Below are 12012 nucleotides of genomic sequence, written 5' to 3'. Positions count from 1 at the left end.
GGCTCTAAAACATCATGTTCTACATGTGGAGACTTGGACCTCATATTTAGTTGATGCCCTTGATTTGAGGGCTGGGAAGAAGATCATCATGATAAAAATACTGGCTGACTTAGAGTCATTTATTGCTAATATTTATATTGGACTAGAGAGAAATCATATAGCTTAAGTATGACTTACATGTTTGCTCAGTGGTAGTAAATTATGGAATTAGATTGAGCCCATTTTCTTGTTCTGTTTTGTTTTCTAGGTGCGCCACCGAGCTTCTGGTCAGGTGATGGCTCTTAAGATGAACACGCTGAGCAGTAACCGGGCAAACATGCTGAAAGAAGTGCAGCTCATGAATAGATTGTCCCATCCCAACATTCTCAGGTAATGGCTATTCTTTCCTTCAGAATCAGTGAGAAAGCTGAAACATTATTGGAGGCCTGTTAAAATAGCATTAACAGCTAAAAAGGGATTCAGAATTTAATGCTGAATCTATCTGCTGGGGTTTAGCTGTGCTGTAGGTGTCTTCTACCTATTGTGACTTAATTTTCTGATAATTGCGTGTAATAAAGCAACTTCTTTCTGTCTCTCATTGCTGTACTCTTATTAGCAACTCATTAGGACAGTTGTTTCCTCTTGCTGAATTAGTAATCTATCAAAGAGAAAAGATTTTAGTCTATGCAATTAATTTTCTTAATCACTTTATGAGGAATCATAATTAAATCAGTGAATGGAATAACGTAAAATCATGCCCCCAAGCTATCTACCCCTAATTTTAGCATTCGCTTGAGGAGACATAGTTTACCTTTTTAAATAATTATTTTTATGTATAATAAGGTTATATAATCATTCACTTTCTCATACTCAGTATCTGAATCTTTCTCACTCATCTTGATTTTTTATTGATTAAGTGTATTTCCAAATGAAACCAAGTAATATAATTTAAGTTAATATATATTTAAGTAGAGTTTAAGTATAAGACACTTTCAAAAGTTAAGGCTGCTATTTACTTAAAGTCACTTATTGTTAATACTTATATTGGACTACAGAGAAATCATACAGTGTAAGTGTGACTTACATTTTTGGTCAGTGGTAGTAAATTATGGAATTAGATTATACCGCTTACTTCAAAGTTTCTATCTTTCTATAGAATAATTGGCTTTCTAATATACTACAAAAATGTTCAGCCAGTATTTTTAATATGATGATTTATCTTCCCAGTCCACAAATCAGATTAACAAATTTTTTTGAGCCTGTTTATGTGTCAGACATCAGAAAGAAAGGTATAAAGGTATATTTAAATGGAATGTCTGCTAGCAAAGAATTTGTACTCTAATTGGGGATCTAGGACTTAACATACATGAAAAGAGAACTAATAAACTCAGCTGGGACACCACCACTTCAGTAGAATAAACTCTAAATGTTATGGAAGTTCAAAGGAGTGAATGATGATATTACTTGGCAGAGTTAGAGAAGCTCTCTTGGAGGAGATTGACTTGAACTGAAACTCAATTTTAATAGGATTTTAGAGATAAAGAAGGAACTCAGAAAGGAGCTCATAGTAATAATGCACAGAGGTAAAAGTGTAAAACTTTTTGAGGATTCAGTGAATAAAAACCCATTTGGCTAATAATAACAATAATGAGAAAACCACCATCTGTTGTAGGCTTATTGTATGCTCTGTACTTTACCTATTTAAAGATTTAATCTTCACAACTGTTTTCTCTTGAAGGAACTGATGCCAAGAGATTATGTGTTGGCCAAGGTCTGTCTCTGAGGTGCTTTCACCATGCCTCTCCTAGAAGAACTGAGGGGTTTGATAGGATAGCATCAGTTGATAAATGTAGAAAGATAGAATTGGGCCAAATTATTTATAAATATATTGCATAAAGCCAAGAAGATTATATTTTGTGCTGTTTGTATTGGATTCTGAGCAATGACTAGAATGACAGAGGATAACTGATGGCAAATGTAGAATGGTTTAGTGTTAGGGAAATTGGTGGCCTCTACAGTATTTGAGAGTAAGATGGGTGAGTCTTGATTTGATATTCTGCTTAGGAACTTTTAAGCTGATCATATTTTCATCTTGCTTAAAAAATATTATTTTTATTGTTTTTGTTATTATTACAGGAGTGATATATCATTGCTCTGGAACATTTAGAAAATAGGATTAGCAAAAACAAGAATATAAAAATTGACCTTAATTTCAGCTCCCAGGGAATCAAACTATTATTAACATTTAGTATATTTCCTGCCATTCTTTTTTATTCCATCACTTCTTTTCTTACTCTCTTCACTCTGAACTTGACTGGTGAATGCATGGGCAGATTGACTTTAAATAAGTTTTATTTCACCACAGCAAAAATTTTAAATATAGTTGTTACATAATAGAAGTAGTATAATATAGTATAATGATTAAAAATGAAGGCTCTAGATTCTAGATCAAGCTGCCTGTATTGAAATCCTAGATCTTGAGAAAGTTCTTTAACCTCTCCCACTTTTAGTTTTCCCATCTATAAAATGAAGGTAAATATGTCATAGAGTTGCTATTGAGGATTAATTAAACTAGTGCACATAAAGTACCTACTATAGTACCTGGCTGTATTAGATGCCCAGTAAATGTTAGGTATTATTACTAATTTCTTTTCCTGTGGCTAGTTCTTTAAATGGCCCATTGAAGCCTGTTCTTCTTTTATTATTCATTCACTTACCAAACATTTGTTGAGAGTACTACTCTTTTCTGTTAGAGTAATGTTGTTAGAACTTTCTGCAGTGATGGAAATGTTCTTAATCTGTGCTGTCCAATAGCCACACTCGGCTAATGAGCATTGAAATGTGACTAGTAGGAACAAGGAACTGAATTTTTATTTTATTTGATTTAAATTGCCACATGAAGCTAGTGATTATTGTACTGGACAGTACTGGGCTACAGTCCACCCAGACATTTGCTCTTGTTTTGTTAAACATATACGTGTACCAGTCTAGAAATGTGGTGGTGCAATGAGACCAGTGATACCATTCCTCTTCTTAGGTAAGAAAGTAGATCAAGGAGAACTATCTTTTTGGTCTCGTTGCTCAGGAATGACACCCCTCCGTTTTAACATACAAAAAGTAAAATTTTTTGCTCTCAGCTAAGTTTCCTATTTATAAAGGTAGTGTTAACTATATCTTGATCTTCTCAATAAGTCAACAAATGAGATAATGCAATAAAGCTTATGGATCTGTTATAATTCACAGTAAGTGTATAATACATGAAAATTATTGTAATTACTGTTAACTGTGGTAGGTTTGCACTCTGATGGTAACTTTCTTTGTTTTGTATAAACTATCTGTCTCACATACATTGCAGCTAAAAACCTGGAAGTTTCTTTTAAGAAGAAACTTCTAATTGTTTATATCTTTAATGTTTTTGTATCTTCACTTTTATTGTATATTTTGAATACAACAAAAGGAAATTATCCCATTAATGGCCTAGAACAAGCAGAGTCCTCTTGGCTTTTGTTATCAAGAGTAGTACTACAGCAGTAGAAACATCTATTATATTTCCCTAGTGTGCCTTAAATATTAAACTAATCGTGACTATGTTCCAGTCTCAAAATTATTAGAATTTTTATTTTCTAGATGCTTTTCTAGTTCTTAGAAATTTACTATTAATACTTTATATTTTTTATAATTAAAAAATTTTTGCTGTTAATTGTTAGTATGGCTCTTAGTCTGTTTTCAAGCTGTAAGTACTATAAGCCCTCTTTTATAGATGCAGAAACGAGGCTAAAGTATGAACCACAGTTTTCCCTCAAATTGTGATTATTAGATTTAGGAAAAAATTCATCTCCTGGAACTCTAGGGTTTTCACAAGCAATACTCAGGGGCTGACCCCAGGAGGGTGGTTGAGGAACAGACAAGGCTTTGGTTTACCCTCTGCTTCACCCAGGCAAGAACTCCACTTATTATCTGTTCTACATTGAACTTCTGTATAAGAGTTTTGAAGAAAGTGTCTCATGCTTAAAAACAAAGAAAAAGTTGAAAAGTCACTGCATTAGTGATTGGTAAATCTGCTTGGGAAAGAAGGCTATCTGCGTGACTTGCCAGATGGTCAACACATCCAATTCCGAGCATGCCTTTGTCCTCTGCTGGCACAGCTGTTTTGTGCCCAGCAGGAGTGGGTGAGCTCAACTTTTGCAGTTTTGTTTCTTTTCCTTGACCCTAACCTCCCTACTTCTTCTTTTTCCTTTTATCTTTCTCCCTCCTAAGATTTCTAGTTAGGAGGAAAAGAAGGCCTGGTAAGTCACAGAGGCAGTAGGTGTGTATATATTGTTTGTGTGTATGTAATTTTTTAATTACATTGAAACAGTTAAGATTGGTTGCTTTATCATCAGTTGCTCTAAGTTATCAGTTAAAAAAAGGAACAATAAAGTACTTTGTTGTGTGCAGGAACTGATTGTTCAGACCTCTTGTGAATAAGGTTGTTTTTGCCAGGAATTCTTATGCTCAAGATCTGTAACCCAATTCCATGCCCTGCTCACTTCTACTCCCCAATGGCCTTTCTGAGGACCTGGACCAAGATTTGTTCTCATACTTCTTTGTTATTCTTCATGCCATGAGAAATTCAGTATTTCTTTTAGATGTCTTGTTCACATTTACGTGCTTACTGTTTTTAGGCCACATTCTGAATTAGTTTTAGCTCCTCTTCAAAATCCATCCACAACAATATGATGACCATTTTATTAAAATGGAGAATATGCCTTCAATTCACCAAATATTTATTTGGATCTACTCAGTCCAGTCCTGTGCTAGCTGAATACAATAAAAGTAGAGGGCTGTTTTCTCCCACATAGTCTCCTTCAGAAGCAAACTATATACATCTAAAGAACAGATTAGTATCAGCTAATGCTATGAGATATGGCAGGATATTTTTCCAATCTCAGTTATTAAGGTAACTTTCCAGTTACCCATTCTGAAAATTCCAGTCATCTTTGGTTGTTCCTTGCTTTTAATTAGAAGCTATGCTCTTGAACCTAAATCTTCAAATACTTTTGCGTCTGTTTCTTCCCTTCTACATCTTTCAGTTCAGCCTTCACTTTGCCTGGTGTGACTTACTTTATTTATCTCTTGGTTCCCCTTTTCAGTTTTAATGATGTACAGTTCTAATTGTATAGCTTACTTCTTAAAAATCTTTTTTGGCTCCCCTTAATTTCAGAACTGAGTCGGAAATCTTTTAGAATGACAGTAAAGGTCTGATCTGTTTTTCCAGCTGTGTCTTCTGCTATTCCTCGTAGGCACTTAATTCAACTCATGATTTCCTAATTGTGTTCTCTTGGGCCAGTTATTTTACCTCTGGGCTTTAGTTACTCCTTTTGTTAAAGGAGGGAAATGGGCCAGATCAGTGGTTAGAATCACATTAAATTAATTTTTAATTCATTAAAAAAATATTTTAAGTGATCAAGTTTTCAAACTGGTGTGTATGTGTCTATTCCAGAATAAATGAGAAACATTTTAAAAGGTGGGTCTTTCTGATTTTATCATTGTAATCCTTTTCGCCCATTAACTAGGTGAAAGAGTCTCAATATAGCACTCAAAGCTGTTAAAAAACAAAATTCAATAAAGTTGAAAGATCTGGTTGGTTTTATTAGACAATTCATGTATCGCGCAGCATCCCATCTAGCAAGCAGAGAAATGCTCTGAGGACTGTTCAAAATGGGAGGTTCTTATAGATAGGAGGGTGGGGGGAAAAGTTACTTGCAAAAAAGAGATTAGAGATTGTTTCAAGTTGGGTCACCCTCCCTTAGGAGGAGCAAAGGGTTTTATGCAGATTATGTCACTAGGAAGGTCCAAGCTGATTGGTTTAAAATTCCCCTCTTGGGATAGGCTGAACCTGCAATTAGATTGGGCATTAAGCCCCAGTTCTGTGGCTTGGCCTAGGAGAAGTGAGCCCATCTTTGGCCTACCAAGTAAATTTGATAACACTGGCATATTGGTAAGGGGTTCTTAATATTTTCTTTCTCTTCTTCATGCTAAGGTAGAAGGCCTGATGACTTAGGACGGTGTCTAAATTCTAATTTCATAAAAGCAGAAAAATTTTGTAAAATAAAATATGGAATAAGCTTCAGTAATATTTATGTCACTGTTTATGGGTAATGAAGCAGTACAATGCCAGAAGATGATTTTTTTTTAAATTTTGGTATCATTAATGTACAGTTACTTAAACAACATTATCGTCAGCAGACTCCCCCTATTATCAAGTCCCCCCGACATACCCCATTACAGTCACTGTCCATCAGCGTAGTAAGATGCTATAGAATCATTACTTGTCTTCTCTGTATATACTGCCTTTCCCGTGTCCCTCCCCACCCCCGCTGCTGCATTATGTGTGCTAATCGTAATGCCCCGTTTTCCTCCTTATCCCTCCCTTCCCACCCATCCTCTCCAGTCCCTTTCCCTTTGGTAACTGTTAGTCCATTCTTGGATTCTGTGAGTCTGCTGCTGTTTTGTTCCTTCAGTTTTTGCTTGGTTCTTATACTTCACAGATGAGTGAAATCATTTGATACTTGTCTTTCTCCGCCTGGCTTATTTCACTGAGCATAATACCCTCTAGCTCCATGCATGTTGTTGCAAATGGTAGGATTTGTTTTCTTCTTATGGCTGAATAATATTCCATTGTGTATATGTACCACCTCTTCTTTATCCATTCATCTACTGATGGACACTTACATTGCTTCCGTTTCTTGGCTATTGTAAATAGAGCTGTGATAAACATAGGGGTGCATCTGTCTTTTTCAAACTGGGCTGCTGTATTCTTAGGGTAAATTCCTAGGAGTGGAAATCCTGGGTCAAATGGTATTTCTATTTTGAGTTTTTTGAGGAACCCCCATACTGCTTTCCACAATGGTTGAACTAATTTACATTCCCACCAGCAGTATAGGAGGGTTCCCATTAGAAGATGATTCTTTTAAAAATTATTTTTGTTATTGAGATATAATAGAAGATGATTTTTAATATAAACAATGGCTACCATTTATTGAGTACCTATTATGGACTATTGTTGATCATTTTCATACCCTATGCCATTATTTTCCTTTCTAGACCTCTCGATCTCAGCAAATGGTGTCGCCGTTCATATATTATTTAGGGCCAAGAACCTAGGAGTCATCCTTAATACCTTTCATTCACACCCTGTTTCAAACCATCTACTGGTTCAGCGTTATCTTTAAAATATGTGCTGAGCCTGGCTATTTCTTACCACTTCCACAGCTACCATCCTAGCCCAACCCACTTAATTGATCTCCTAGATTCCCTTCTTGCCCTACAATAGGCAGATTGAACTTTAAAAAGGTAAATCATACCTACCCCTCTGCTGAATTTTCTGCAATGGCTTTTGTCACCTTTCAAATAAAATCCAAGCTTTGATGTACAAGGCTTTAAATGATTTGACCTACCTGCCTCTCTGAACTTATTTCTGATCACTCTTCCTTTATCTTATATCATTCTAACTACCCTTATTGCCTTTTGTTTCTCAAATACGCCAACCTCTTTCCCACTTTAGAGTCTTTGTGCTTACTTTTCCCTTTTCCTGTAATGTCTCTATCCCAGAATTGTGTTCTCTTGGACAAGTATTTGACCCCTGGGCTTTGGTTTTGTTAACTGAAGGGAATGGACTAGATCAGTGGTTAGAAATCATATTGAATTAATGTTGAATAATTTTTAAGTGATCAGGTTTTAAAGATACATTGTTATGGTTTATTCATACAATCATGTGACATACTTCTGCTAAGATATCCCCTCCTCAGAGAAACCTTTGGTGACTGACTGGCTTATCTAAACTGGACACATACTCACTGTGCTTTTTCTTCACAGCGCTTGCCATTTCTGAAAATATCTTACTCATTTCTTTGTTTATTTATTGTTTGTAGCTTCCAGTATAGGGTGAGCTCTCTGAGGGCTTTTGTTCACTTTTGTATTTCCAGTGCAAATAGAACAGTATCTGTAGAACTGGGTCCCAGTTAGAAGCAAGCTAGTTTGCATCACAGAAACCTACAGAAGTTCAGGAACTGAAGGTAGGTGTCAGGCTTGGGCTGAAAACAGGAGGACTATTGAAAGTCTTTTAAGGGGATAACTGGGCCTGTAATTACCCATTTATTGCCACTAATTAGTTAACTCTTACCCACACCAATAAGATTATTTTTATTTTTGGAGAAAAATTAAACCAGAAATGCTTCATACTGGATAAGTGTTTAACATGACATGACACAAATAGGGAAGAAATGCCATAGTGAGAAAAGGGAGAAGGGATAGCCTGCAGTCCTGAATGACGAGGCTCTTGAGTCTTCTAGTCCTCTTCCATCACTTAGCTCTTAGGCAGGCAGCCATCACTCCCATCCCACCCTCACCCTACCACCTTCCAGGGAATTGATGGATTTGGAGAAATTGAACAGTCTCAAGTAAAAGAGGAAAGCTTTAAAAAATAACCACCAAAAAAACCTTATAATTATCATTTCCTAGTAGAGAAATATCAAAGTTCTTGGAAATTTAAATGTATGATAAATAAAACCATTTGAGTAGAAGATCCAGGAGATAAAGTTGAGGAAGTTATCCTTTAACAGGGAAAAATCGAAGATGGAAAATAAGAGAGAAAAGGTAAGAAAATTAAAGGATCAATCCAGGATGTCTGTTTTTTCTAAAACAAGAACATTTTCTAACTGAAGGTCATGAACTTCCAGTTTGAAAGGGCCTACTTAGTGCACAGCACAACAAATGAAAAAAGACCCACCGCAGAACATATTATGAAATGTTAGAATATGGGTAATAAAAATAAGATTTGAAGCACTTCCATGGGGTGTTGTGAGGATGGTGGGGGTGGAACAGGTCCCATACAAAGAACTGAAAAATAAAGTGGTATCAGACTTTTCAACACCAGCTCTGGAAGCTTAGACCAATGAAACATTGCTTTCTAGGAGAAAATTATTTCCTACTTAGCATTCTATATTCAGCCAAACTACAAGTAAAACATGAGGATAGAAGAAAGACATTTTCAGACATGCTGGTTTTTTTAAATTTTGCCTGTATGTGTCCTTTCTTATGAAGCTACTGGAGGATGTGTCCCATTAAAACAAGGAGCTTAACAAAGCAACGAAGTAAAAATAATAAAAAGGGAGGCATAAGATCTAGGAAGAAAAGGGTAAAAAGATGATAGCAAGTCCCTGGGTGACTTCTTGGCAACAGTCTTAGAGAATAAGCAGTCCAAACTGGAGTGGAAGGATCAAGAACTCCAGGAGAGATTTGGGCATGGGGGTTTGAGGAAAGAATATATAACTTTCCAGATATGTTTGACAGGGTGGAAATACATATTCAGAAGAATTTTATAATTCTTTTGGAGGCTTTGGGAGGCATCTAATAATTAAGCAAATGAAAAATCAGGCAAAACAAAAATATTGTGTAGTCATAATACACTACTTGGCCTAGTAGTGATTATAATTAGTTGTAATAGTGTAAATGCTGAATCTTTTTTTTTCCTTTCAATCATTTATTTATTTATTTTTATTTTGGTATCATCAATATACAATCACATGAGCAACACTGTGGTTACTAGATTCCCCCCATTATCAAGTCCCCACCACATACCCCACTACAGTCACTGTCCATCAGCATACGAAGATGCTATAGAGTCACTACTTGTCTTCTCTGTGCTACACTGCCTTCCCTGTGCCCCCCCCACTACTTTATATGTGCTAATCATAATGCCCCTTATTCCCCTTCTCCCTCCCTTCCCACCCATCCTCTCCAGTCCCTTTCCCTTTGGCAACTGTTGGTCCATTCTTGGGTTCTGTGAGTCTGCTGCTGTTTTGTTCCTTCAGTTTTTGCTTTGTTCTTATACTCCACAAATGAGTGAAATCATTTGGTACTTGTCTTTCTCTGCCCGGCTTATTTCACTGAGCATAATACCCTCTAGCTCCATTCGTGTGGTTGCAAATGGTAGGATTTGTTTTCTTCTTATGGCTGAATAATATGTCATTGTGTATATGTACCACCTCTTCTTTATCCATTCATCTACTGATGGACACTTTGGTTGCTTCCATTTCTTGGCTATTGTAAATAGTGCTGCGATAAACATAGGGGTACATATATCTTTTTTGAAACTGGGATCCTACATTCTTAGGATAAATTCCTAGGAGTGGAATTTCTGGGTCAAATGGTATTTCTATTTTGAGTTTTTTGAGGAACCTCCCTACTACTTTCCACAATGATTGAACTAGTTTACATTCCCACCAGCAGTGTAGGAGGGTTCCCCTTTCTCTGCATCCTTGCCAGCATTTGTTGTTCCTAGTCTTTTCTATGTTGGCCATCCTAACTGGTGTGAGGTGATATCTCATTGTGGTTTTAATTTGCATTTCCCTGATAATTACCGAAGTGGATCGTCTTTTCATGTACCTGTTGGCCATCTGAATTTCTTCTTTGGAGAAGTGTCTGTTCATATCCTCCACCAATTTGGTAATCGGGTTATTTGCTTTTTGGGTGTTGAGGCATGTGAGTTCTTTATATATTTTGGATGTTAACCCCTTGTTGGATATGTCATTTACAAATATATTCTCCCATACTGTAGGATGCCTTTTTTGTTCTGCTGATGGTGTCCTTTGTAAATGCTGAATCTTGATTTGTTTCTCCTGAATCTTGGTCTTTACCCAACATTATCTTGTAACAGTAGTAGAAGGGAAGTAACTTAACAGTGCTGAATCCTCAGGCTTAACACTAGAAAGTCAGTAGAAGGTTGGAAATATCAGTGTAGTAAGTATGTTAGCTAGAGCTAAAATGGTAAATAAAAGAAAGAGCTAAAAGAGTTAAAAATGGTTCTGTAATCCCTTTGGGGATTAGGATTCAGTGGTGGTATGGACAGGCCAGAGAACTGTTATTTTTTATTTTATAGCTATTTAAAGCTATGTAAGTGTAAAACTGATGAAAATTAAGTTAGGAGGATATTGCAGTAATCCAGAGAGAGTCGATGGTGGCTCAGACTGTATGGTAGCAGTAAAGGTGGAGAGAAGAAGTTGAATTCTGGATGTATTTGAAAGTAGAGGCAATGGGATTTGCTAATGGATGGGGTTTCAGATATTAGCACAAGAGAGGGAGGAGTCAAAGTTGACTCTTATTTAGGTTTTTGACTTAAACAACTGGGAGAATTGAATTGCTAGTAATTATACTGGAGAAGACTATGTTGGAGACAGGTTTTGGAGATGGGAGATCAAGAGATATCAAGCTGGGAGTTGGATAAACAAGTCTGGAATGCAGGGAAGAGATTCAGAGTGGCTGTGTCTGTTAGGTAGGTGACTTTAGGCAAATTATCTAACCTCTGTAACCTTACTGTTTTCATCTGTGAAGTAGAGAGTAGTAATAGTACTAACATACCAGGTTGGTGGGACAATTAAATGAGATAATCTACATAAAGAATTTATCACAGTACAAGGCACTAAGTCTTAACTATTACTATTACTATTATAATCATCTGAAGCATCACATTTGGAGGCTGTATAGCATAAAACTTGAGTTCAGGATCCAGTCCCAACTCTGCCATTTGCTAGTTGTGTGACCTTGGGCATGCCACTTAATCTCTCTTCAGTTTTCTCATCTGTGAAATGGAGATAATAATAGTTCCTATCACATAATGTTTTCAGAAGGATTAATTGAGGTTCTCCCTATAGAGTACTTAGGACAGTGTCTGACACATTGTAAGTGCTCAGTAAGTATTATCATTATTTCATTGTGAACTCCTTGAATAAGGGACCATCATGTTTATTTCTATAGCCCCCACTTAATCCCATTGCCTGGCATTGTGCTTAGTATATATGTGACAGGTAGTAAAAATGTTTTAAGTATTCTGTTTATCTGTGGAGAACACAAACTTTGCACATAATGATTTCTTGATACATGTTTGTTAAATTGAATTGTTCTCTATCTTTTATACATTTCTTCCACTTTCAGAGAGGGGACGAATAAATCACATGAGAGTATTGTTTCAGAAGTATGCTCACATAAGTTGAA

The 12012-nt window shown here is 36.2% G+C and overlaps 1 protein-coding gene across 2 annotated transcripts in view; it reads left to right on the top strand.

The window, feature by feature from the left end:
- The window catches only part of TESK2 (testis associated actin remodelling kinase 2), a 130451-nt gene that overhangs the window by 45553 nt on the left and 72886 nt on the right, over positions 1–12012 (top strand). For both annotated transcript variants that reach the window (XM_036892792.2, XM_036892790.2), the window contains exon 3: positions 248–369. In XM_036892792.2, the coding sequence (XP_036748687.2) occupies positions 248–369 (122 nt within the window). The remainder of the gene's footprint in view (positions 1–247; positions 370–12012) is intronic.

The sequence above is a fragment of the Manis pentadactyla genome, chromosome 4, assembly GCF_030020395.1.
Source record: "Manis pentadactyla isolate mManPen7 chromosome 4, mManPen7.hap1, whole genome shotgun sequence".
In the NCBI taxonomy this organism is placed as follows: Eukaryota; Metazoa; Chordata; class Mammalia; order Pholidota; family Manidae; genus Manis; species Manis pentadactyla.
The sequence above is the reverse complement of the archived record's forward strand: the minus strand, read 5'-3'. Positions and strand labels throughout refer to the sequence as shown.